Source organism: Oenanthe melanoleuca, chromosome 12 (genome assembly GCF_029582105.1).
Source record: "Oenanthe melanoleuca isolate GR-GAL-2019-014 chromosome 12, OMel1.0, whole genome shotgun sequence".
NCBI lineage: Eukaryota > Metazoa > Chordata > Aves > Passeriformes > Muscicapidae > Oenanthe > Oenanthe melanoleuca.
In genome coordinates this window covers 20,059,134-20,086,961 of record NC_079346.1, presented here as the reverse complement: position 1 = coordinate 20,086,961, position 27,828 = coordinate 20,059,134, and the positions used below count along the sequence as shown (strand labels likewise).

General features: G+C 44.8%; 1 protein-coding gene across 1 annotated transcript in view; it reads left to right on the top strand.

Annotated features, from left to right (window-relative positions):
• The window catches only part of WNK2 (WNK lysine deficient protein kinase 2), an 87,464-nt gene extending 60,058 nt beyond the window's left edge, over positions 1–27,406 (top strand). The window contains 18 exon segments of the mRNA XM_056501948.1: positions 372–686; positions 3,482–3,531; positions 4,123–4,288; positions 4,370–4,486; positions 4,639–4,806; positions 5,022–5,067; positions 5,240–5,356; positions 5,788–6,653; positions 8,262–8,337; positions 8,758–8,813; positions 8,887–9,575; positions 10,039–10,253; positions 11,726–11,824; positions 11,827–11,940; positions 12,824–12,922; positions 18,286–18,330; positions 19,823–20,076; positions 26,970–27,406. Of these exon segments, the coding sequence (XP_056357923.1) occupies positions 372–686; positions 3,482–3,531; positions 4,123–4,288; positions 4,370–4,486; positions 4,639–4,806; positions 5,022–5,067; positions 5,240–5,356; positions 5,788–6,653; positions 8,262–8,337; positions 8,758–8,813; positions 8,887–9,575; positions 10,039–10,253; positions 11,726–11,824; positions 11,827–11,940; positions 12,824–12,922; positions 18,286–18,330; positions 19,823–20,076; positions 26,970–27,317 (3,840 nt within the window). The 3' untranslated portion in view covers positions 27,318–27,406.
• Positions 27,407–27,828: the final 422 nt, after the last annotated feature.

Here is a 27,828-nt window from a genome sequence, read left to right as displayed (position 1 = left end):
CCTGGGATAGTAGAAGGTGTCCCTTCCATGGCAGTGGGTGGAATGAAAGGAGTTTGAGGTTCCATCCATCACAAACCATTCTGGAATTCTGTTACTTTTAATTTCTTAGCAAAATCTGGCATTGTCTCTACTAATAAACTAGTACCTGAGCAATGCATGTTGTCATAATTGTACAGAGAGAATCCTTAGCTTTTATTTAGTGATTTCAGAGAAGTTTAATCTCAGTAGTTGTTACTGAGAGCACCCAAACCCAGTTGCACTGCAAAGTTTGAGTCCTTTCTTCATGAACACTGGTGGCTTTGCTCCCTTGTCATGTAGGTGCTGAGCCCTTGGCGCAGAGGTGTGTACTAACAGCTGTCGTTGTGTTGCAGCCCATGCCTGGACACACTCAGTTTGCTCTGGAAGCTGGAGCCCAGGTGCCCGTGCTGCCGGTGCAACCCTCCATGGTCATGTCACCGCCGTTGCAGCTGCAGCCGGAGCTGGTGCCGCCCTGCGTCCCTCCTGACGGCGTTCCCCAGGTCCATGGCAGCCTTGCCACGGCTGCCCCGCCCATCCCCATAGAGCCTGGCCTGCCTCTCCAGCCCTCTGCTCTGCTGCAGCTCCAGCCTGATCTTTCCCAGCCGCTGGGCCAGCAGCTCCCAGCTCCCTGCTCGGCTGTCACAGCAGGCACAGAGACATCTCAAGAGGTAGAGCCCTTCCTCTGAAGTAACTCACCAGCCTCAACCTTAGTCTTCTTAGTTACTCCTGTGTGAAACGGGGCTTGTTGCTCAAGGGAGCTTATCCCCTCCGTGTGCCAGCCGCTGCTTCTCCATGCCAGCAGCTCTGGGTCAGCAAATAATGGGCTATTCCAAACAAAATCTCATGCTGTAGCTCAGGAAATCTCACTGAATTCATGAGGCAGCAGGGCTAAGCACCTCCTTGTCCATAGCTGAGCACAAGCACGGAGATAGAAATGAAGAAATTCTCACTGTGAGTTAGAAGATGTTCTGTAGAGTTGCACCCATGTTTTATTCAGTCTTGTTTTAAATGTCTCAAGCAGTTGTTCAATCAACCATTATTTGCTTTAAGAAACTGCTCCACAATCTGAGTCTTTGTACTGTAAAAGCCCTTCATGCTTGCCAGCTTGAGCCCTATTCCCATTTCATTTAGCATTGTATCCTCCTGTATTGCCTCATGCCTACTGCAGCACTAGGATTTTTGTTTCTTCAAATACCCAGATGTTTCCAATTCTCTGTGGTCATAGAAGCAGGATGCTTATTAATTTCCTTATAGGATTGTCAGCTCCTCCTGTCTTGTTTTGACTTTTCTTTCCACTCCCATAACTGTTTAATCTTCAGTCTTGACAGAACATTTCCTTCTCTTTAGCTCCCTATTAACAAAGCAAAACAAAAGCTTTAGCATTTCTACCTGATTTCGGGAAATAAGTCTGATTTGTTCTGCGCTCCTGGATGGAAATGTTCCTCTGTGATTCTGCGTTCAGAGTTGTTCCTCTCGAGTCTCTGTTCTAAATTACCTTTCCTCCCAAAGTATGTATTTTACCTTTTCAAAATTAGTCTCTTGGTTTTGCCCATGTTTCCATGACTTGTCACATGCCTTGACTTCAGTAAAGCCTGAAATGCCACTGGAGGCACAACTCAATGCTGCCTCCAGAAGATGTTCTGGAAGGGCTGTGCAAAAATGGATCCACTAAAAATGGATACTAGTTCCCCATTTTTCTTGTCCATCAATGACAGTTTAATTCTTACCGTACCAGCATTCCTACTGTGACGTAGGACATTTCCTGGTGGATGTCTGTATCCTGCTGGTTAGGTGTAGCAGGAATGGTTCAGCCTGTCTGCAGTGCTTCATCCGTAGACTTCCCAAAAAAGCTGGGCTGGGTCAGGCATATCTGTCGCTCAAGGTATTCCTTCTCCAGCTGTCCTCTTTCTGAATGCACAGCTCATGGCAGGTTCAGTGCTGGTGCCTTCAGTGCAGAGTCCATTCTATTAGAAATTGTGGAAGTATGAACAAACCTGTATGAATAAACCTCATTCTTGTGCACTGTGATATGGGGCATACAAGTTCTCATGAGAAACTCATGGCCACTGAGGCACACATTTCTCCTTCACATCCCACATCCCTTGGAACATTTAACCACTGGTTTGCTAATTTCATTCTCATGTCCATCTGTAAGTTAACCCCCTTCTCTCATTCTCTCAGAGATGAAGCAAGTACCAATCCACATCCTCTCCATGCTGCTTTTCTGACATACATCGCTAAAGTTTCCTTGGGTGTAAAAGAAGTTTCATACCTGTCTATATAACCAAAACACTGCATTGTGTTGCTACTCTGCCATGACATTTTTATCTCTTCTGTTGTGTCCAGGCACATGGCGGCACTTGCATCCAAAACAACCTGAACCAGTCAGGCGAAAGAGGTTTTCTAAGGCACTTGGTTGAGTTCTTTACCAGAATGTCAATACATTATGTTTGTGTTCTCGCTGTTCATTGATGTTGCAGTTTCATTGAAACTGCATTTAAGCTTGACATGGCTTATGTGTGGTGTTACACCCAAGGAGCGGGGCTGGCTGGTTAACTGCAGAAAACCAGTGGGGCCAACTGGTTAAGTGACACAGAACCAGTGGGTCTGGCCAATTCCCCACTGAGCTTTTAACCCCAGCCCACCACTGCTTGAGTGCTCAGTGTAGCGATGGCATTCGAGGGGCTTGCTTCTAGCTGTGCGTCTCTAGAAGGATTTTATAGACCTGTGTTTATAAATATATATAAAATTATATATATTTACGGGTATTTCTGTTGTGAGTGTATATACTGTTAAATAAATGCACGGGTGTGTCTGTCTGTGTGCATACATGGTAAGTTTATTACAGCAGGGCCTGCAGCATTGTCACAAATTCTGTGAGATTGGGTCTACCCGATGTGAAAATCTTGTTGTGATGTCTGTCCCAGAGCTGCAGCCAGTGAAGAGGGAAGCTTTTAGAGGAAATTTGTGTAGAGGATATGATGCGAGGGTGGTGTTCTTAAACGATGAGTTTTTGTATTCTGTTTGTAAGCTCCTCGAAAATTTTCCCACTAAGCCAAATAGTGAAAATACTGAGTGTCTTTCAGGAAACTATATAAAGCAATGAAGCAAATTAGCAGATACATTAAGAAAATAAAAGACAGTGGGTGCTGGTGTGGAATTGTCCCTCGGTCGGGTTTTGCCAAGGTGGTGAGAGCTGTTTTATTCCTTTCACCATCTCGTCTGCTGTGGAGAGAGGAAAGGAACTGGTGGGTTAGTGGCTCTGTCTGAAGAAGTGGTTGGTACCTTGGACAGAAGTGATGTTGGAAGGGTAAAATAAGACATGTATTTTATCTCCAGATTCCAAGAACTGGTTGAACAGAATGGTTTTAGGGTTACTGGTCCAACAGCAAACCCTTTCCTAAAGGTATTTTCATCTGCTAATATAATGTGTTTGCTTAAATGACTTTTTCTTTGATTTTAGGAGCAGGCAATGCAGGACAAACTTCAAGCTCTGTCCCAAGGCTGCGAAAGGTATTGTTATCACCTCTTTGATGTAAGAAATGCTTGCTTTTTGGAGGCTGTTTTTTCTGACCTGACCAGAAGGAGATGGACTGGGAGCATGTCTAGGGAGAAGCTGACATTCTGGCACCTGCAGCTCTTTTAATTCCTTAGTTTGGGTGCACCATCCTAGCCTTAGTATATGTACAGCTGTATGGAGCCTGCCTTTCCCTCCTTCTGCAGCAAACCTAGCCTGTTTGCCCTTCTGCTTGGGGGGCAGAAAGGCAGGAGCTGAGAAAACTTCGCCTTAGAAAAGTAGGAACTTGTGCAGTTTGGAGAGGGACTGTCAGGACCCCTGAAGCGATTAGGGGACGTAGGGATATATTTACTGCCAGAAACATTAATAGATAATTTGCTGGGTGTTGTAACCAGAGTATGTGCCTGGTGTGGAGTAGTACCCTTCACTCACTGGATATCTTCCAGTTGACTCAGTTTGAGCCAGCCAAAGAAAGTGCTAATGTGCCTTTTTGGCAGCCTTTGTTACGTAGCTTACATGTGATGCGTGACTCCATTTTGTGTGACTCTGGCTTTATTTTGGGGTTGTTCTTCCTTTACCTTGTGAAGCTACATGAGTCCAGATGTTGCTTCTGGTAAAGAGATGAGTGACAGCTTGGAAGGAGCAACAGGAAGTGGAAAGCAAGAAGGAAAGTCTTCGAAGAAGCATAAGAAATCCACGCGTGCTCGCTCGCGCCTGGAGAAGTCCAACAGACCCAAACTGACCATATTAAATGCAAGTACAACCTGTTGGTGGGTAACTCTTAGAGTCCCTTTGGCTTTGCCAGGAATAAGGGTTGTTAATCTCTGCATGCAGGTGTGTAACACAGGGGATAAGATGGTGGAGTGCCAGCTGGAAACTCATAACCACAAAATGGTGACGTTCAAGTTTGACTTGGATGGTGACGCGCCGGAGGAAATTGCTACTTACATGGTGAGATGTGGCTGTCCATAGGCTCTCAGTGCTCCCAGTTGCTTCAGGCAGCTCCTTGTGTGTGCTTGTTGCCTGAGCTGTCTGGCAGCTGTGGAATGAGGCATTAATAAAAAAAATTCTGTTATCCCCTTTATTTTGATGTGGCCTTCTAGGTGGAGAATGAATTCATCTTGCCAAGTGAAAAAGAGACTTTTATTGAGCAAATGAAGGATATCATTGATAAAGCAGAAGATATGCTCAGTGAGGATACTGAAGGAGAGCGAAGTTCTGACCAGGGAGCAAGTCCTCAACAAGATGCTGATAAGTCAGAAATGAGCGAGGTAAGAAATGCTAAATAAAGATTGCTAGTTTGATTCCTTCTTCTTAACAGTCAGATACTTGAATTACTTTTGCATCTTGTGTTAAAAAAAAAAAAAGCTAAAAAGGTTTCTTAACTAGAAAAATAATGCTTTTGCTGTGCTAAACCTTACAGTATGAGTGGGATTGTGCTCCTCTTGCACTGATCCAGCTATTTCTTTTGTTGCTTCTTTAACAGGAGAAGCGTCAGTCTCAAATGAAGACACCTGTGTATCAGCAAAATGGTAAGAGTGCCTTTGAATTTCTAGTGGAAGATGTCCCTGCTCGTAGCAGGGAGTTGGAACTAGATGGCCTTTAAGGTCTCTTCCAGCCCAAATCATCCTGTGAAATTAAGACAAAGTCATGATCTGGAGACAATAGAAATTTATATGTTTGTTATTTTCCTTTTATCCCTAGTTTTGCATACTGGAAAAAGGTGGTTTATTATATGTCCAGTGGTGGAAAACCCTACTACAGATGCCCCTGAGTTTTCTCCCCCGGTGCCTCCCACTGCCCAGCAGACAGAAGGGCCAGGTATCTTCTTTACTTTGTAGAGAATGTAATTTCCAGAGCTGCTGTGTTGTCTCCCTTCTGTCCTCACCTCACTAAGCTGTGATGGTTTCACTTGATTTAGTCAGAGGAAGAAAGTGATTAATTTTGTTAAGCTGTGCATTTACATGTGTGTTCCTGAGGTGTTGAACCAAATTGGGAATCTTTATCTGAGTTTCAGTCAAGTGTCAGTATTTTAAATATACCTTATGCTATGGGGTAGTTGACATTCTCATCACTATAGTGTCTTTTCAGTGAAATATTTTTTGCATAATCTGAAAATTCTTGTTTGATGTGCATAATAGCTATTTGCTAGTGAGAATCACTGGTGGGTTGTCCCTGCAGCTCACTGCGGGGCTTGGCAGTGATTTCCTTTCCTTTAAAGGTTCACCTTTTGTTTAACCTGTTCTCTCTAGACCCAGAGCAGTCGGATGACCAGCTGGTGAGCACTGCGGTGACCGAGGCAGCTGGGGTCAGGGCTGGCCAGCAGCTTCCCCTACACACAGGGGTCAGTGACAGCCCCCTTGGAGCCACCTCATCCTTGGCACCAGCTCCTGCTGCAGCAGCTCCCACCAGCATAGCAAGCCAGCCAGAGTTCCCAGCCCCAGCGCCGCCAGTGTCTGCCCCGAGTGTCACGGAGGCCGGGGCAGCTGTCAGGGGCCAGCCGGAGTACCCCCAGCCTGGCCCCCTGGTCCCCCCCGACACCCCGGCCCCGCACCTGCAGCCAGACCAGCCGGCACGCGTGCCTGACGTGGAGAAGGCCTCCTGCAGCGTGGGGCCGGACGCCGTGGGGCTGGAGCGGCAGGCGGTGCCGCAGGGGCCGTGCCCGCCGGAGGGCGGCCAGCCCGGCGCGGGGCCCTTGGGCAGCCAGCCCTTCCCTGTGGCTGCTGGCCCCGACGCCCTGGCCTTGGTGGGGTCCCGGCTCCAGAGCCCCACGCAGGTGCCGCTGGCTGCGTCCCAGCAGCTGGGGATGGCCGGGGCGGGAGTCGGACTGCTCCAGCAGCAGAACCCCCCAGGCACCACCGAGTCCGATGGCGAGGGACCTCCCAGGGTGGACTTTGTGGACAACACGATTAAAAGCCTTGATGAGAAGCTGCGCAATTTGCTGTACCAGGAATATGTTCCAACTTCTTCGGCATCGGCAGGGACGCCGGACACTTCTGTGCCACCCGAACAGGGTGACAGTGAATTTACCTTATCATCTTTTCCTGAAGAGCAGACTCCTGCCATGGCGCAGGACAGGAGAGAGCCAGGCTGCAGCGTCCCAGACACCGGCCAGGAGGTGAAAGCTGAGCCACTGGTGCCCCTCGTGCCCCCAGAGGCCTTGCCCTGCCCACCACTGGTCAATCCCCCAGCAGCTCTGCCCTTCATCCCTTCAAAGCCAGCCTGTAGGGTTGGCCCCAGGGCACAGCTCAGGACCTACTCTCCTGCAGTAGGACACTTAGAGATCCTTTGCTTCCCTGAACATTTCCTATCTCTGCTCCAGGGTTTGTTACCTTTGCCTGCTGACTGCTTTCCAGTGTGAAAGCTTGCTTAAATTTTTCTTGTCGGATGCATCCTGATTCATTTTTCAGAAATGCTTGTTAGTGAAAGCCAGACTTTCCCTATGTATTTAGAAGTGCTATAATACATTAATTCATCTCCTCTTGTGTCCTTTTCAAAGAAGGCAGAAATGTGTCAATTTCTTTGTAGTTTAAGAATGCAAAACACATATGTGGTATTGTCATTCTGGTTCTAATGAAGGAGATTTTGCTTCAGTTTTAAGTTTAAATGAATGGCAGTGGTTGCAATTACTGCCTTCCAAGTCAGCCTGGTTAAAGCAAACACTTCACGTGCCTTTTGCCTTGTCCACATGCTGCAGCCAAAGGCAGACATTCCATTGGCAAGAGTTTCTTATATTTCCTGTAATAGTTTCTTTTGTCCTCTCCTGAGCTTGGTAGAGCAAGACTGCTGTGGAAACTTCTAAGGAAAGAGGTAGTGGGCTGTCTCAGTTGAGCCCCCATGTTAGGTCTTTTCAGATAAAATCCCAAGTTTATAATATCATCAGATTTGCAGCACATTGTGCTAGATCATTGTCTGTTCCAGGCCCTGGCACAGGTTGCCCAGAGAAGCTGTGGCTGCCCTATTCCTGGCAGTGTCCAAGGCCAGGTTGGATGGGGCTTGGCCCTGGGATTAATGGCAAGTGTCCCTGCACATGGCAGGGAGTGGAATGGGATGAGCTTTGAAGTCCTTTTCAACCCAAACCATTCTATCGTTCTGTATCTTACTCAGAAGTAGCATTTCTGGAGATAAGTCCATACCCCCTAGCAAGGCTTGAGCATGTTCTGTGTAGCATCAGCTGGAGGGGCTCTATAAAACTGCTCAAGAGGTGCTGTACAATACAGGAAAGAGCAGTACTCGAGAGACTCTTTAAAGCATGTTGTTTTCTAATGATAAATGGCTTTCTACAGCAGACAAAATTCTCTCTCTGTGGAAGATGTTACATCTCCAGTAATTGGAATTTGTCCTATTAAATCTGTGCCAATAAGGCAACATACATAGAGCTTCTGAAGACAGACATACTGATGAGGAATGTACAGTCTGGCTGGAAAAGCAAAGCCCCCAAAAAAGAATAGAGCCCCAAGCATGTGTGTATATATAATATACTGGGTTTCAGTAGCTTGGGCTGCAGTTCCAACTGTGATGCCACCACTGCTTTTTTCTTTCCGAGGAAGGAGAAAAAAAATGTAGGAGTTGGAGGCAAGACTTGCAGGCCACCTCCACAGGCACTGTGAAATAGTTCAGTATTCCCTGGTAGTGCTAGGGCAGCAAGGGGAAATGGGGGAAGGAGAACACATTCTGCTTTGTGAGTGAGACTAAAATTGTGTTTCCTTTTTCCTTTTACTGAAAGTTGGACAAGCTGGAAGTCACTGGTGTGAGTGCTCATCCCTCAGAGGCAAGAGGTGTGTCAGCAGGTGGAACAGCAGGTAATGCTCCTCTGGACATCCCTACTCAGTGTCAGTGGTTGTCAGTGGCAGGAGTGGGGCAGTAGCCCATCCACGCTCAGCAGCCCTCAGGTGTTTCTGAGACACCAAAACAAAGATAGTTCAGGCCCAATGTACCATGGAGGTTTCGTTCTTCTGTTTTTCTCCTTAAAAATTTTTACCTGACTAATGAAATTTCACACACTTATTATTATTTGAATTCCCCAACTCACTAGATCTGCTCTACCTGCAGATATTTTATATTGCCATTGCCTCCTGCATTTTCAATCCTGTATTGCAAAGATTGTCATTTTAAATTATTCCTCAGTGGTGCACTTCAGTTTTATCACAATAAAAATATATAAGCTTTTATTATATTAAAGCATTCCAGATATAAATATTTTTTTCCCGACTTTAAAACAGGTCCAGTCACAAACATCGCTTCAGCTCCTGCTGCTCCAGTAAAAGGCCTCCTTCAGGTAACCAGAACTAGGAGCAGTTTTCTGCTTGATTGTTCCAGTTCCTTTCGTTAAGCTCTCTTATTTTCTCCAGGTTGCACCTCCATCATCAGGCACAGTTCCACAGATGGAGTCTTTCCAGAGGAGTGAGGAGGCAGAGAGGACGGCTTCGCCCGCACACGTCGAGAGTGTGACGCGGCGAGCAGCAGCAGATGGGGCGATGAGTAACTTCCACAAGGATGGCTCTCCGGGCTCTGGTTCCTGTGGAAAACAGGTTGAGGCTCAGGAGAGCGGCACGCCAGCCAAAACCATTGGCAGGTTTTCAGTGGTCAGCATGCAGGATGAATTAACTCTAGCGGCGCCGCACTGCCTGAGGTTCTCGGCGCCCCCGGACGTGTACCTGGACGAGCTGCCCTCCAGCCCGGACATGAAGGCTGCAGTCCGCCGGGTCCAGACAGCCTCTTCCGTGGACGTGCTGTGCGACCAGGCCTCGAGCGACTCAGCCGACGAGCCCTGCCTGCGGCAGCCAGCAGCTGCGGCTGCACAGCTCTCCCCACCCAGCAGCAGCACAGCCACGGACTTAATTAAAAAAGCTGCTGCTTTTCTGCAGAGGTCTGGCAAAGGGGGCTCCCCCGGCCCAGAGTCACCCAACGGGCAAGGTGCAAAGATTCCTACTATCAACATCACGTCCTTCCACTCGCAGTCGTCCTACATGAGCAGTGACAATGACTCAGAGTTTGAAGATGCTGATATGAAGAAAGAATTGCAGAACCTGAGAGAAAAGTATGTTGGGTTGCAAGTGGTGTGAGGGAAGCTTGTGTTAGCATACTTTGGCAGCAGCTCAGCTTAGAATGAGTAGAGCTGTAAGGAGGAAACAGTTCTGGGCAAATTAGGCATTGCCAGGACCTTCCCCCACCATGCATCCTGCTGTGCGTTGCCTTGTCTGCCAGTTCCAGTTAGAAGAATAACTCATAGAATCCCAGAATGTTTTGGGTTGGAAAGGACCTTAAAGATCATCTCGTTCCACTCCCTGCCATGGACAGGGGCACCGTCTAGCCTGGCCTTGGACACTTCCCAGGGGTAGGGAATCACCACAGATAGATTGTTGTAGCTTTGCGTGCTTGGGGTTGAGCAGCTGATTGTTTTATAACCAGCAACTGTTTTGTTTCTTCCCTTACAATTAATTGCACTGTCAGGATGTGGTGCTTTATGAAATACATTGCTAGCAGTCCTTTTATTTTTTTAGGCATATGAAAGAGATTGCTGAGCTGCAGACACAGCAGAAGAATGAGATAGAGGCACTGTATATTCGGCTGGGGAAACCCCTTCCTCCCAACCTGGGCTTCCTTCATTCTGCCCCACCGAGCGGCCGGCGACGAAGAACCAGCAAAAACAAATTGAAAGCTGGAAAACTCTTAAACCCTCTGGTCCAGCAGCTCAGGAGTGGAACATCAAGCACAAGTAGGTACACTGGGCGCTTCCCTTTGCCTATTGCTTGTGTCAGTTGTGGCTCTGCTGTGTAATGGCTGGGACTGCTGGAAAGGATGGAACTTTCATTGGTTTTGAGCTGGCATGCTTTTGGACAGGCTTGTCCCAGCTCCCGGTGGTGAGCCATACCTGCCTGCTCTGCACTGGCTACAGTGCTTGGCAGAGAAGTAACATTCCACTCTAATTTGAAAAACAGCCTGGTTACATCTGCTCCATTCTCCAAATGCAATTTAATGATGTTTGTATTCACTTCTTAGGTGCTGTTATGCACTGTTGATTAGGTGCTGTATCTTGTTGTTTACTTTTTACTCCAAGATGTCATATATGGGATTGCGTTTGCTTCCCTGAAGGATGGGAGGTAAAAGCAGTTACAAAACCACGGTGGATGCTTTGACCATCTGAAATAGTGTGAGATTTTCACATAGCACTTCAGTCTTGAGTTTTTATGTCTTGGAAAGCTACAAAAATATAATAATACCTGGGAAATATCGATGACTCTATTTCTTCAGCAAAATGTAGAATAGAATATGCATATTTTTTCTTCAGCTTAGTTTGTGCTGTTATTTAGGGGAGCAGCAGCATTTCCACCATTCACTCTTTATTTCAAACTTGGTGACAATTGTTTTGAATATTACTGCATCGTAAGGTCCCTTTGAATTTTGTTGCATCAATCTTTAGAGACAGGGTGTTGAGGAGGATTTTGCTTTTAGCTAAGGATTTCAGCTGAGTTGGGAAAAACAAATACATTGCGGCAATAAGTTCTGTGTGGCCCATCTTGAGACTTGAGTGTTTTTGCCCACAGGGACTGGAGCAGTGTTTGATACTGTCTGTACTTCTACATCTATCTAGATATTTATATATTGAACTTATCTGTAGATATCTAGATAGATGTCTCTATCTGTACTTTTGTCTACACAAGTATCTCAGGTAAAAGAGGCTTAAAACCCAAAATATCTTTGCAATAATGTGTTACATGAATTTATCAGCAAAAACATCTAACAGTGGCAATGACAATTATACTCAAATAGCTATAAATAAAATGTTCCTTGTGTCTTTGCTGCAACTTTTTATTCTTCCCCACTTGCTTAATTTCACCTTTGGTGTGGGAGACCAAACCTCTGTGTCTTGCTTCGTCATTCTGTGCATTCATCCTTCTCCTCAGCACCCCAACAGCTCTCTTTATTCTAGCAGTGCTCCTTCTGAGGCTTCTGAAAACACTGAGGAGAAACTGTGAAAATCCAGCCTGGAGAAACAGGATCAGCAATAGGAGGTGTAGATTATTTTCTGGTGCAGGCTGTCCCCAAAGTCTTTGCTCCATCCAGTACATCAGAATGGTGAACAGCTGTTCCTCTTGGGGTCAAGAAATGGATTATTTTTAGGCAGAGATTATTCAGAGTTTTCCTAGCTGTTGCCACTGCATGTGTTGTGTTTGTTTGTTCTTTCAGGTAACCTTTCAGACTCTAAAGACTCGCCCCACAAAGAGAGCACTAACTCACAGCTGGGCTCCCCTGAAGCAGCCGCGATGCCTCCCGGCGCAGCCCCTGCTGTGGGCAGGCTGTGCAGACTCAGCAGCCCTGCTCTGTCAAAGCCTCTCTGTCCTCTGACATCTGCTCTGGCCTGGGCCCCGATGCAGCTGACGCCAATGCAAGCTCTGGCCAAGGTGATTATTCCTGCCACCTGTTTTGTGTCTCTCCCAGCACATGCTGAAATTAGTTCCCTTCCCGTAGGCTTGAGCTTTTTAGGAGTGATAGAGGAACGTCAGCCTTTGGCAATCCAAATTACTGGCTTATCTTTAAAAAGAGCATTGCTGTATTGTCAGCAAAATTTAAGCGAAAGCTACCAACACTTGAGAGGGCATGCCCAAGACATCCCTAATTCTTACGAAAGAAAAACCTTTCCGTTTTGCCACCAGTCGCTTTATCCTAATACCTTCTCTGGAGTCTGCCTTACAGATTCCTGAGAAAAAATGAACAGAAAATAAAAAGATACAGAAGGCTAGGAGAGTGTTTGCTTTGTTTCATTTTTTTAAAACCGTTTGATTCTGATAGACCCCAAGTTCCTCATTGTAAACTACCAAATGGTCTTAGGCATGAGAGAAAATAAAAATGAAATTAAAAGAAAACCAAATTCAGGGGACTAAGTTGTTTCCTTTCTATGAGGAGTTCACTTAGTGCATAATTTTGGAGTCCCAGCCACAGGACTCTAGACTGGCTGTGCTCCTGAGACCTCTGTGTATTGCCCCCTGTTGTAGGCTTTGACTGATACTGTTGCCATGCATATGGGAAGTTCCAATGATGATTAAAATACCTTCCTCTCATTGCACATCCTGCCAAACTAATCGACAAAATATCTATCTGTCCTCTTCTGCTGTTACTGCATCCTTTGTGTATGGTCAGTGAACTTGCTCCTCTTTGGCAAAGTTAAGGGGAAGATGTGGAGGTTTAACTAACAAAGCTGATTTGACTGATGGTTTAGGACATCTGATCACAGCTACTTGTACTTTATAAGTGTCTTTGTTTTCTTCCCTTTATATTCATTTACAGGCTGGACGGTTTTCCACCAAACGTCTGAGAGAGTGACCTATAAATCTAGTAGCAAACCTCGTACCAGATTCCTCAGTGGACCTGTGTCTTTGTCCATCTGTTTGTATTTGTTCTTTTGTATTTTATCACAGTCCATCTTTCTTTTACCCCTTTTTCCAATTTCATGGTTTATATCTCTAATATGTTTGGCAGGATGCCCCTTTTTCTGAACCATGTTTTCTTTCTTTTTCTTTTAAGTAATCATCATGAACACACCTTATTTATATTAATTTTTCATGTGAAAGCTTTTTTTGCACTGCTTTTGGCTCATGCCTGGGCACCAAAAGCATGTGTGGAAGATCTCATCATTTATTATATATAGCCTGATGGTAAATTTTACCCTGGACTTATCAAAGCTTTTGTACTTTATGTGATTTCTGTTGAAGTAATTTTATTTGCAATGTGGCAAATATACATGTCTGCTGTCCCGGTTCCAGCGGCAACAAAACGAAATCCACCCTTCTGTAGACGAATGGTCTCTTTCACACATGTTTGGACTCTGAAGACATGCATGTAGCAAGCTGATACAATTCTAGAAGGTCACTGGAGGGTATAACTTCCATACAAGGGCTGTATTAACTCGATATACAGTACTGTTTATATCCACTCTATTTTCTTTAATTTTTATCCCCGCTCTTTGCATGTGGAAATGCTGAGACAACAGTGCTCCAGCTAGTTCTTTCCAAATCTGTCTCCTAGGTGGGCTTTTTCCCATGCAGTCACTTTAATTAGTTTAAGTGAGTAATTTTTTTTTACGAACTCATAAGCAGCAGGAAGATCTGGTTACTCAAAGGGAGAGTCCCATCAACTTTTTATGTAAGCTGATCTGGCTGAAGCACTTGACTCAGTTTATTTTCTTATGACCTTATGTGACCTCAGAGATGAAGTCAATTAGCAGTTCATCAAAGTGTAAATAAGTAAAAAGCAATATCAGATATTCAGATGATACTTGGAAATGGATTGCTAGGATCCAGGAGTTTTGTCTCAAATAACTGTGCACCTTCTATTTGTACCCTATTTGTCTGACTTCTGAAGTAATTGGCAATTCCACCAAATGATATCAAGCTACTTAATGAAAAAATTAAGACTTTTTTTACCCAATTGTAGATGCTGCTTTTTAGGCAAACAGATTTTGCTTGTACAATAAAGATATGTTGTACTGAACAGGTACTATAGGCCACTTACATATAACCTTAAAAGGGCTGATAATGTTCTTGAGAAAGTGTTTGGTTAAATAACTGTGGGTTTGCAGTAGGATCAGATCTTCTCTTGGAGTTCTGCACTGCTCATTGATATCCAAGTGGGTCAGGTCAAAGGCACAAAACCACTCCAATACACTCCTCCTAATTTTATGAACAAACAGTATTTTAAAAAATATCTCAGGTTTTTTGTTTGAGCTCCCTGAAAGTCCAAACACTCGGGTGACTGATGTTTACAGAATTTATTATTGTATAAGCTTTTAACAACTGGTGAAGTCATGGGACTATTTTGCATTTAGGGATTTTTTCTGAGAACCTGAGGGAATTTCTCAGCTCCCAAATGTTCCCATTCAGTGTCATAGTGGCCACAGTAATTTCTTCCTCTGCATGCGTAATTCCCAGAAGTTGTTCCATTAATATTCCATGGAATTCAGTAGGATGCAGAAAGTCTGGGAGATGGCAATTAAAAACCAGTGTATTAAAAATGTTTGGGTGCATGGATGTTGTGAATGAAACCAAGGGAATATGTAAATCCTTTGAATCGTGAAGTTTCCTAATGCTTGAATAGCTCAGCATGACTAACTGCTTTCTGTTCTCAGCCCACGTGCTCTCTCAGGCTCTGGGCGAGTGCTGGGGGACGTTTGGCCTCCCCCATCCCTGAGTCCCAGGAGACGGGCACAGTTCAGGCACTTCATGCAATCCCAGGTCAGCCCTGAGGGTTCCAGGCCTGAGAGCACAGCTTGGCTGCCAGGGGAGCCTCTCACCTGGGGTGCCTCTCACCTGTCCCCATGGCTGAGCTACAGGCAGGTCTGGTGGGGCAGGAGGCTATTCCAGCTTGTATTCCTGTGAGCCCAGCAGGTGGAATGTGTGTGAGTGGAGGGCTGGGGCTGTGTGCATTCCTGTCCTTTTCCAGGGTGGCTGGGGCTGGGACAGCGGTGGGCAGGACAGACAGCAGGATGTTCTGTGGAGCTGGGATCCAGAGCAGCCGTGACTGGAGCCTCAGGAAGAGTAGTGCTTGAGGAAGGCCAGGTTGGATGTAGCATGGAGCAGCCTGGTCTAGTGAAAGGTGTCCCTGGCCATGGCAGGGGGTTGGAAGAAGATGGGCTTTTAAGGTCTCTTCCAACGTAAAACATCCTTTGATTCTATTATTTGAAGGAGATGATGTTGGCAATGCCAGCTGGCTCGTGTTTCTTCCCCTCTGGAAGGGACATCAGTGGACCCAGCAGGCAGGCAAAGCCAAGCATTTGGATTAGGTGCTAAGCATGTTTGCATCCATACCCCATCCCTGGAATGTCCAAGGCCAGATTGGACATTGGGGCTTGGAGCAGCCTTGGACAGTGGAAAGTGTCCCTGCCCATGGCAGGGGTGGCACTTGTATGGGCTTTAAGGCTCCTTCCAACCCAAACCACTGCAGGTAGGATTCCATCCTCTGTGCAGTTGCACAGGGCTGGGACATAGCTGTCCAATACCAGCAACTTGGTGGCACCTCCAGTCAGAGTCCTGGGCCTATTCCATAAGTCAAGGTTTCCCTGGTACTTTTTTGTTCGAGAGCTGTTGGGAAACGTGCTGCATTTTCAGAAGTGCTCTGAATCTGTATGTTTGGTTAAGGAAAACCAGCCCTTTGGCGAGGTGGAATATGCCAGCAGGAGACCTGCTGCACTGGCAGAGAAGTTGGCAATGACTTTAAAAATAAATGTTCAGGTGGATTAAAGATAATATCACAAGGATCTTGCTTTGGTGACAAGATCCATTGGACTTGAACACTTTCACAGTGTTCTCTGGGACTTTGTCATCTGTTGCCCATGTCCAATATTGATTTCACCTTTGTATGTTTCATGAAATAAAATATTTTTGATGGGCTTTGGCATAATTTTATCCTGAGTTCCTTTCTGGGTTAAACTGCAAGGGTGCCCTAGGGAAGAGTTTCCACTGATCGTGAGTGGAATTTTCAAAGCTCCATTTGGGCTGGGCTTGAAATCTTGTGTAATGCAATTTTTGCCAGGTCTGTAGCAATTCATATAGTGTATGTGCATATGCAGTTATGGAAATGGTCTGGCAGTTTGTTGCCATTACCATTTTTTGTAGCTTTCCAGCTTTTTGGCAGCTGTTAGTGCAAATATGGCACAGTGGATTTTTTCCTGTTCTGTATGCTATAATGGCTATTTAATTCCTCAGTAAGAGATCTGGAATGGGAGGTAAAATGCTCTACTGAACTTTTACAGTCTTACATTAAATCTTAATTATGATTCATTTCCTTAACTTTACAGTTTTTACACACATTAATTTTAGCAGTAATACAATTAATCTGAATTAAAGTGAATTTTTAATTGAATTGAGTTCATAACCAGCTGTGGCTGATGACTGTCAGTCCCTGCTTGAGGCAGTCTCACCGCTTAGGGAATGTTTCCCATCTCCCAAGCCCCTGCTAGAGTGATGCTGCTGGAAGGAGCAGCTCTCTGCCTGACTCTCCTGTGATGTTTTCCTCAGAGCTGGCGCCCCTCACATGGGTGTTTCGTGAGTGTGTTGAGTATCTCCGCTCTCTGTCACTTCCCTGGGCTGGGTTTGGCAACTGAGCTGCTGGGAAACCTGTGCCTGGCTGTGCAGGAAGCAGAGAGGTTGGTGATTAAGGTGTTTTTACACACTTTGAGCACGTACTGCAGTCAGCTGCCTGCTTTTATTTCTCGGAGGCAGGTGCTTTCCATTTGCATTCATATTATGCTAAGAAGTGCCTGTTGCTGCAGGAAATAGCCTCTAGGATTGCTACCGTGGCCACTGCCATTGTGGGAGTTGGTAGCTAACTTTGGGATAGGCAAGGTAAGATGTATCTGAGGGGAAAAAAGGGCAAAAGATATAAGAATACAAGACAGATGGTTGAGTTGTGAATGTGACTGTGTTTGCTATTTGGGCTTTGAGATGAGAACTGAACTTGGTCATGCTTGTATTGCTGTAGTCATGTCCTTCTTATTTTCCCAGGGTAGAAACTTATATGAACTAAATGAAGTAATAAGAAACTCTTTCAAAGCAGTCCTCTGTTCCTCATGACACCCATATCTAAGCACAAACATATCTTCTCCCTTACTTCCTCTCTCCCTCATTTCTTTACTTTCTCTTCCTCAGTCTCTGACTGAAATCGCTTCCTTCTCCTCTGAAGACTCATTTAGGGCCTGTGTCAGCCTGGACCTGCAATCTCTGAGTTTAAAGCTGCATTTCTGGCACAGTAACAAAATGTTACACCACTGTTTACTCTAGAGAAAAAGCACATCCATCCTCTATCTTACTTTTATGCCCCAGTCTGTTTTTGCTCATGGTTTCAAGTGCTTCTTCCCAATGAACCTACCATAGCCCATGTCAGACAGTCATCTACCCCCATCCCATAACAATATTTTTCTTATCAAGTCCAAAATACCTTTCAGGAAATTTGGCACCCAAATAGCAACGGTGCCGATGTCTGGCAAGATCTGACAGTCGAGCTGGGGTCTCGCCACATTTCTGGCACTGCTGTCTATCAACAGACTGTAAAATCATGGTGAAGGATGGAACGAGACAACAATGGAAAAACCACGTAGTTTAGTTAAATTAAAACTCGGCTACCCTTGTGGATTATTTTTCTGCACTTGGACAAGGCATAAGAGAAACTCATTCACAGTCCCGTTCAATTGAAGTTCAGAGTCTCACATTTAGACACAAATCCTACAAATAAACTATTTGGAAACAATTGGCCTCAGACCTGCAGAACAATGTATCTTTTTGGACTTGTAAAACAAGATTTTTAGGGTTGTTTTATGGTTTGTCTTTGCAGCCAGACTAGCTTGACTTGTTCCTGAAAGCATTTTTGGCCTCCAACCACAAACTAAATTGACATCATTTCCTGCATTAATAGGAAACAAATCAAAACCTTCTATTAGGAAGCCAAGACAATTTGGGAAAAAAATTTAAAACCAATCAACCAAAAAAAAACCTAAACAAATGCATCTTTAAGTCACGAGCCCTTGCTTTTGGCATGCTGTGGTACTTTTCTAAGCTTTTGAATGGCTGCACATTAAGAAAGGTTTGAGCTGTCCAGTTATTTAGGCTTCCTTTACTCACCTGAACTGCTGACTTTGTCTGTCCTTTCCTGCATAATAACTACTTTTTGATTGCTTAAAAGTACAGAAGCTTGTCCGTCCAATTTGTTGTGTTTAGTCTTACCTAATTCTGTGTGTCTTGTATTGTTTTACCTTGTAGGGTCCACCTTGAAACGACTATGTCTAGGCAAAGATCACAGTAGTAGTAACTATCCCATTTTTGTTTCTCAGTATTTCCTTCATGGCATGGGATGTTCTTTGCTTTTTTATTATTACTTTTTTTTACTAAAAGCTAGTTGTTTAATAAGTTGAGCTGATGCACTTATATGAAACTAGACTGTGTAAATTGTGATACTTTGAGAGTAATGCATGTGCTGTGATGTCTTGGGAATCTCGCATGTTGCAAGAGAGTTGTGATGTTCTTTGTGTGAGACCGTGCACGCATGCGGCCAGGAAACTGGGTCCAGTGTCTGTCTCTGAAATACACACCTTTATATGACTGCAGTTCTCTGCTGGAGGAATTGATAACTTAAAACCATCCCAGCCCCCTTGAGCTGCATGAAATAATTAAACACCAGTTGAAGAGCTTTCCTCTCCAAGTCCTTACTTTTCTCACTTTTACCCCAAGTAAAGGAAAAGGAATTGAATAGTATTCATTTAGAAGTGACGTTGCAGGTTGAATGCATGATCATTTAAAGGTTATGGATGTATTTTATATCACTGTAGGACTAATTATTGTACTTGATTTCATTGGCTGGTAACTGATTTAACAGAGAAAATACACAATGTTCCTGTTTGTTTATATATTAATTTTACTACAGTTCTATGAACTTTTTGCTTGGAGAGATGGTCTTTATTTCCAATCTTTAGCTATCTCAAATATATTAGCTGAGAAGTTACTTTACATTTTCTGCATAGGTTAGATTCAGACTCCTTCAATTGCAATCGCCTGCTGAGCTTGCTGTGTCAGACTTGCAGTCACTAAGCAGCAAAAGGACAGAATTTTTTTTTTATACTAGTTCTTCTGGAAAGAAGCGAACATACAAAATTAAATCTCTATCAATACTCTTCCTGGCCGCTTCTATCTATACCAAAAGTTTTCTGTTTTTATCTCAAACAGTTGCCCCACCCACTACATCCTCTCTCCTCTCTCTTCAACACTTTCTTGGTCCTGTTAAGGTTTTTTCCCTAAGATATGCAAATAGCCATGTGAGTGGTCCTGGCATCATCAAGAGAGGTGGTGGGCTCCCAGAGCCTTTGAGGTACAGGAACCAGCCCTGCCTGTAACCTTTATGACAATGTCTTTTTTCCAGGAGGACAGTAAACTTATGCAAGTAAAATAAATGGTAAATTAATTTTATATTGCTTGCAGTGTCAGCAATACATCCCACCTCCCTCTTCCTCATGTAGGTCTCTGAGGAGATGTTGTATGGGATATGCTTTATGGGGCTGCATTCCTGGCCTCACTCCCTGTCCCTAATTTCACCCACAAGTTAGTGGCCAAGGTAGCATGATGTGATAGAAAATGCAAACCCATTGGACATGGACCATTTCTTTAAGCAAAGGTGTTCTGCAGCCAGGAGGGGGGAGGGTTAGAAATCTGAAAAGCCACCGTTGGAGTGGCAGTAGGTAAGAAGGGGTTTGAGCTGCAGGGATGAGGCAGGGACCCCATCTCAGCTCTCTTTGTGATTTTCCAGGATCCTCGACCAACAGCCTGGTAACGTGTCCTGAGCCTCTCCCACAGTCAACACTGCAGGTTCAGGCCAACAACAGTAACAACAAGAAAGGGACGTTCACAGACGACCTGCACAAGCTAGTGGACCAGTGGACGAGCAAAACTGTTGGAGCTGCACAGACAAAACCTTCTTTAAACCAACTGAAGCAGAACCAAAAAAGGCAAGACATGGAGCCAAAGGCTAACCCCATGCAAATGCAGAATGAGACATGTGGAGTAAGTGGCCCTCCTTGAAGGACATACCTTTTGCTATGTGTTTGACAGCCTTTGCAGGACTCAGATGTGGAGGAGGACATAGACTAAAATTGCTCCAGATAAATGCTTTCTATAAATGTCCAGCTCTTTTCATTCAGTACGAAATCAATTTTTTAAAAAATTATCCTTTGGAATAATCTTAAGGGATATATGGGCAGCAATATATATAAAAACATATATTTTTAAATTCCAAACTGCTTCTTAACAGCAATACATGCAGTACTCCTACAGTTATCATCTGTTGCTCAACTTCAGTTTCAACTATTACTAAAGTTTTCTTCTTGATGTTTAATATTAACCTTCCTCAGAACAGGGGCTGGTGGCTCCATGGTTGGGAGCCATTGTTTGAGTGGAATTGGAGTGAGTCCTGTGCTGGGAGAGGGGGTGTGCTGACCCTTGTTTGTTGGACAACACCATCCTCAGAAATGCTGTCAAAGTATCCTACGACAGGTAGGGAATTGGAAAGCCCACATTGGTCCCTTCCTGTTCTCAGCAGCAAGACAAAGCCGTTGCAGGTGCATAACGTCTACGTTCAGTGCTGCTGAGGGCTGATACAGAGGCAGCACAGCAAAGAATGAGCACACATCCAGAATCCCAGTTCACCATTCTGGCCCACCCTGGTCTGGGTTTCCAAACCTCTTCCTTCTCCCAGTTGGAGATTCTTTGACTAGTAATTTTTGCAGGGTTAATTTTCTTGGAAGACTGCAAATTGAGCCAAAATACAGGAAAATAACAGCAAGGAGCTGTTTTGTGATCCCCAAAAGCAAGATAAATAGATCTGAATAGTAAACCACTGCCTTTTTGGGATGTAGAAGGAAAAAATCCTGTAGCTGTAGTAGCTCTGTAGCTGTTGGTGAGGTGAAATGTACCAAAGCAGAACCTCACCAGTGCATCTGCTTTGGTACCTGCTGGTTCCTGAGTGAATAAATAATCCTTTTACTCAGTAATGCTTTAACCAGCTCAGGAGTAAGCAATGTCTACTTAAGACCCTAGCAGTTTTCATAAAATAAATCAAAGTTGGTGCTACTTAAAACCAAACTGAAGAGTTCCATAAAGTGGTGGGGAGAGCACAGATTTTTTTTTTTTTAAGTCACTCCTTACTTTCTTGTTAAATGCTTTTTGCAGTATTTTGGTGTCTTTCCCCTGAGACTGCTGCAGAAGTTTGAAGTATTTGATGTGGATGTTTTACCCACCTGTATTTGTGGAGAAACAAGTGGTTATTTTACTTACTTAAATCACCTGTTAGTATCAATCTAGGGTTGATTGTACATCCTGCAGTTTTGGTGTGTCTGTCTCAAAGCCTGTGGGAGAAGGCAGTGTGTCACTGTGAGAGCAGCAGGAATGTCTCTGTCTCAGTACACTGGATCTTAGAGGGTTTATGTCTTTCTCAACCATGACAGTTGTTCCAGGGAATCAGCAGAGCTGACTGGTTTTTTGGTGGTGATTTGCCAAGAGCATGGAGCAGTTGGGATTCCCTGCTCTTCAATTCACATCATTCCTTGTCGTGTGGAGGAGTGCCATCAACTGAAGGCCAGGGGTGGGTGAGACCTGGAGTAGTTTGGGGCATGAAATCCTTTTAAGGACCATGCTGGCTGCAGCAGAGGTGCAAGGGCAGATGGCAGACACTGCTGGTGTAGTTTTTGTTGAGTGTTTTGGTCATGAAGATGGCACAGAACGCTGCAGGTAGCAGGTATGACATAGAAGAGTTTGATAAGGGTTGGTTTGGGAGATCAGCATCGTTCTGCTGTTTGTACCCTCTGAAATTGACCCTAAAGGGGAAATTGAATGGTGTTGCGAGAGAAATGGCCAAAGGAGGAGGAAGGGAACAGTGTGAGAGGACTCCTATTGTGGACAGCTGGACAAGTGACCTGCATGTCAGTGTTGGAGGGATGAGCTCCATGGGGAGATGTTACACCTGTGCTGAATCACAGCTGAATCAACTGGAAAGACAAAAAGAATTTGGGAAATCACAGACAGGATGGAAAAAATAGCTTTCCAGGAGTGATAATCTGAAGCTCAGGCTGTAGTTCTTCAGTTCATCTGGTAACACTGTCTTTTGATCAAAAATGCCTTTGCAAGAAAAGAATAAGGAGCACTAAGCAGATTTCCAGCCCTTCAGAGAAGGTTATAATAAGGTTTTATGTTGCAAATAAAGGCTGGATAAGTAGGAAACAAGGTGATTCTTATGCCTTTTGTGTTTTTTTTTTTAAACTGGAACAAACTAGTACAGAGCTGTTAGGGTGGGCTGTCTCACAGGGGCTTAGTTTTGCAAAAAACTGGTGCTTTTTTGGGAAAAGCAGTCCCTTGTGATGGTCAGAAATGGGGGCCTGGGAGCAGCAGGATTTGTATCTTCACTTTTGCCCTGTCTCTGGGGCTTATTGTAAAGAGAAATGCCTCCCTAAAGGATTCCATACAGGAGTAAGAGTGAAAAGAGTTGTCCCTGGATGAAAAAATACATTAAACAATAAAAATAAAATATAAAATATTAACTATACATTTAAATTAAAAAAAAAAAACAACTTTTAAATTTCTTACTGTTCACCCACTGTTATGAATATGCAGGGCAGTTGTGTAGTCAACTTGGAATCTTCTCTTTCCGCCTGGGACAGCGGACTCATTTACCTGAATTATCTCTTTTTACTCAAGACTCCTACAACCAGCAGCAAATTGTTTGCTGTGAATAAAATATATTATTTTTTAACTAAATGAAAGCTACTCTTTAAGGCTGGAAATAGAAGAGAAACTGGTTGTGTGTTGAATAAGAGTGAATGGTTTTCTTTTCATCGTCTGCCATCAGAAGTGCAGACAGCAATAATGTAATTGGGATGCAAAGGAAAACTTTGTATTCTGCTTTGTTTCTATGGAAGTTACCAGTCCATTTGCCTGCAAATCCTGGTTGATAATATTAGAAATCTAGGGGGACTTTTCAATGGGGGAGGAACCTTCATCCAGTTGTGTCAGAGGAGCATTGAAATGTTCCTTTTTAAATGGTTTTATGAAGCATAGAAATGCAGGTAGATTCTCATCAGCAGCAGTTTGAAATGCAGTAGGAAATATTAGAAAGAACTGAGGTCAAACCACCTGAGTGATTTCTCTCTGTGATCTTTGTGAAGATATGATGAAATAATGATTTTTACAGGTAATTTTGGTTAGCATTAGTCAAGGAATAAGATTAGGAATGTGAGCTGCCTTCTGTGCAAAGAATACTGAATATTGTGTACTTAGAAACATAATTTGGAGGTGCCTGAGAATGATGGGCTTGCCAAAAATGTTTTCTCTTCTCTAGGCTGTGTGTAGCTCCATGGGTTTTACAGATAAAACATTACCCCCACAAAGTTGAAACATGTTCCCAGCACATAGTGAAGTTGTTTCTGAGAACACACAGGTCTGTGTCACTGGGTGATGCTGTGCTGGCATTTCTTGACTTATGGGCTTGGGAAGCAGCCAGGCTGGGCATGGCCAAGGTGCCAAAACCAAGCCATAGCCCCTTCACTGTGCCTTCCATCTCTGTTGGATTGGGAAAATAATCAAAAATGAATCTGTATTTGAAACTATTCAACACTGCCTTGGTCTGAAAGGCAGAATGATTTTCCAGGGAATTGGAAAAGCATGCACAGATCTCTTCACGAGTGCCTAAAAGTTTTGGGGTTTCGGCAAACTGGGCAGAAGTGATTAAAGAGATGGATTAGCATCCTCACCTGCTCGTATTGGCAGCCGGCTCTGACTCTACCCTGTGACTCAGTTTCATTTCAGCGGTAGCTGGTCCATGCAGAAGGAAAACACTGATGCTAATGGGGTAGCCATCAAAAAAATCTTACCTAAATCTTGCCTTTTCAAATGGGTGTGATAGCTATGGTCAGCTTTCACAGCAGAATTAACTGTTTTCCTTTGTTCTGATATAAACCCAGAAATATTTATGGTTTTGGTAAGTCACACCCAATGCTTGGCTGTGTAGTTCAACAGTACTGGAGCTGTGAGTATCACTGGGATGGCACTTTGAAGTTTGCCTGGTGGACCCCAGGAAAAATTAAAACAAGCCCAAATAACAGGTTTGGGATATTTGAACTACCCTAGTCTTTTTCTTGTGGGTTTTTTTTTCATTTTTACCAGTGTTTTCCAGTATGTTGTTCCTGTGTATGTTTCTAAATGAGTTTGTGTGATTATTTGGGGGAAGGGGAATAGACAGTCACAAAGGAAAAACAGTCAAGAGAAGGCAGGTGTGGGGGAAGCTGGAGCTGGTGGCTGGTACCTACAGGGACTTCTACAGGTGTTTGTAGAAGGTTTGTCAGTGCAGGGAGAGTTGGGTGGTGCAGGTAAGGAGGTGGCATTGCAGAGATGTGAGGGTGGCGGGTGAAGGTGCCACTCCTCTCTTGGCTCAGTTCATTGCTTCGGCAGAGGAGCCTAGTGGAGATGTAGACGGAAAGAGCTTCCCTGCCCTCCTGAAAGCCCGTCCTCAGGGCTCCCTGCCAGTCTGGGGTCCTCAGCACAGGGAGGAATTGGAACGAGGCCATGGGGATGCTATGAGGGCTAAAGGTGCCCAGTGCAGGAGGGACGGGAGCCCAGGCAGGCTCATGGCTGCGCTCGGGACTCAGTCCCAGCCCAGTGAACCCCTGACCATGAACACAGCACTGTGCAGCCCAGAGCCTTCCCTGGCTGTCACCCACGTCACCCTGGCTGGCTAGAGATGCTGAGCCAGGGCTGCTCAGGGCTGTGCTGTGATCCCAGCTGTGTGGTGCATACACCTTGTCCCTCACTGCCTGCATGTCCATCTACTGCCCTTTGAATGGGACCAGCAAAGGGACTTGCAGTCTCATGGCTTTCCTGGAGCTGGGAAATCCACAGTTTTGGGGCTGCTTTTCTGGCGCATGTTAATTCTGATGTTTCAGTCGGCACCTTCGTGCAGGAATTGATGGGATGTGTGGGCTTCCATCAGTGTTGAGTCATCAGAACTGGTTAAAAAGGCCGTATCTAGGAGGCCCCTAGCCAGGGGGAAGATGCAAGAGCCAGTTGCCATGGCTCTTAAAATGTGTATTTAGCTCACTTGAAGCATAGGAGCAAAGTAGAAGAAGCAAACTTAAACTGTTAACATTTGTTTATCATGATGTTACCAGGTTTAATGTGTATGTGTAATGTTGGGTTTGGGGCGTGACAATTTTTTTCTGGTCACACATTCATAGCATTAAATGCAGACAGTTTTACTCATGAATTCAGCAGAGAAGGAAAAGGTTCTGAACTGAAGTGAGTCAGGTTTCTCATTACTTTAAAAGAGCTGAAAATAAGCTTTTTCAAATAATTTTTTTAAAAGGGCAAAAATGTCACCTTGCTTTTTTGGTGCCACTGAATAATCTCTTTCTAGTATAGTCCAACTCCTGGGCCTGCACAGGGCACCCCAACAGTACCACACATGCCTGAGAGCATTGTCCAAAATGCAGTATTTTCACAAACATCTCTTGGCATTCCTCACAGGTGCTTAGCTAGGTGGAAACCACCATTTTGAGGATGTTAAAACAAGAATCTAATATCAGCTTACAAAAGTCCACAGGTCTTAAAAATACATCCTTGGTTCCTCTGTTTCTTGTTCTTTGTTTCTGTTAATATTGGTGGGGTTTTGTATATTATTGGTGTTAAATTTATAATCCTGAAACATCTCTTTCAGTTCAACATTCACCGTGAGATTCAGGTTTCAGGTGAGAATGAGAGACAGGGAAGTGAAGGAGAGTATTAAATAGTTTTGTATTTTTCTAAAATTGCCCATGGAACAGAGGTTAATGCCCCAAAGCAGGACATCCTGGTGGACACTGCCATTTTTATTCTTAATTGAGAAGAGATTAAAATCAGAAGCTTGGAGTAAGCATCCCACACAGCCTTAAACATATTCATTTTTTTCTGCTGAAATTTCACCTTCATAACAATTTTATGAACTGAATGTGAAATATCACATTGATGGAAGACTCCTAGAATTAATAACACCTTTTTTTTCCTTATGCCACAAATAGGTGATGGGCTGGTGGGAACCCTGGCACGGAGCTGTAAATTCTGAGACATGAAAAATGTAATGAAATGCTGCAAACGTTTGGGGTAGCAGCAGTTCCCATGGCATCATGCAGGATGGAGTGTATAATTTGGGAAGCTCTACCATCCCATATTGAGGGAGCTGAGCTCTTTCTCTACCCCTCACAGCAAAAACTGGATAATTGAAATGTATGTTAATAGAATTTTAGCAGACCACCTGGAATTGGTCCTGGCAGAGCAGCCCTGCTGTACCTTCGCTGGCTTTGCATCACCTGGCATGGCCAGCACTGGCGCTGGGCACCGAGCCCACCACGAGAGGTCTCCTGCCACCCTCAGCCCCTGCGGCTGGGTGAAACAATTTTGTACAGAAATAGGGGCTAGGATTTCTAAAGCTCTTTTGAGACTGGCTGTAACAGTGTGAGATTTGGCTTAATTCTGTGTTTAGTGAAGTTTATTTACTTTTAGATACAAGTTAACAGATACTTGAGTTCCTGTGGAAATGCAAGTGTTCATTTTCACTTGTTTAATGATGCTTCCTTCCTTCTAAAAGGATGAGGTTATATGGAGGTAACTTTCCCCTCTGTCTCATATCAGCCTTTTCTATTAATTTCCAAATATTCCGTCTTTAAAAAAAAATTTAAAAAATAAAAAAAAAATAAAAAACCCAACCCAACCCCCCAACAAAAGTATTAAAGGAAAAAGGAAATGAGGCCAAAAAAGAGCCCCAAGGACACTGTGGCAGCCCTGTGCCTGCAGCTGCCTGAGGCCCGGCACTGGGGCCAGGATGCTGCTGGCATGGGGAGAGCCCTGTAGCGACACTTTTTGTGTTTCTCTTTTTGTAGGTAAATTCAGTAAGGACAGGACTGGGGAGCAAGTGCCCCGTTCCGGTGGCTTGCCCCATGCCCACGGGATTAGCTCCTGGAGCCGCGCCGTCCCTGCCAGTGCCGGTGCCAGGGCCCGCACTGGCCGGCGCAGTGCCACCGTATGTGATGCCTCTGTGTCAGTACGGAGCCGTGTTCCCGTCGCCCGCGTACGGAGTGCCGTGGCCGGGCCCGGCGGCGCGGCCGGGGCTGCTGCCAGCGCCCAGCGTAGTGCGCTTCTCGCCGCTGGGCCGGAGCTGCCTGCGGATGTACCCGGTGTCACTGCAGCGCCCGGCCCGCCCGCCCGGCCCGCGGCTGCGCATGACCTAGCGCGGGGCCCTGCCGGGGGGACCTCGCCGTGGGGGAGCCCGCCCTGGCTCCCGCAGTTTTGACGCCATCACGTTGGAGTGTTTGCTCTGTACGTGCCATGGTCTGTGTGGGATGAGAGGGGCCCTGGGCACAGCCATACCCTCCATCAGCAATCACTGTGAGGCGGCGTCACCACAGATCGTTTGTGGTCACAGCAGTATCTGCTCCTGTCCTATTGCTGATGGCACTTTGTTCCTTGTGTTCTGTTTTACACTTGCAATCCTTAACATCATTGTACTTGAATTTGGAAATTAGCAAATTGTACTTACCCTGCAAGAGTTCAGTGCCTTGAATCTCAGCTTTCCAGTCCCAGCTGGAAAGAGATACAATTATTTGAAAGGTGCATTTTATTTACAATCTGCTTGTGAATTGGAGTCCCTTTTATTTGCAAAGATATCGCAGGTTTACAGTTGATATTCCTCTTCGGCTTCATTCTGCTGTAAATGCTTTTGTTTTTATTCACAGATTGAAT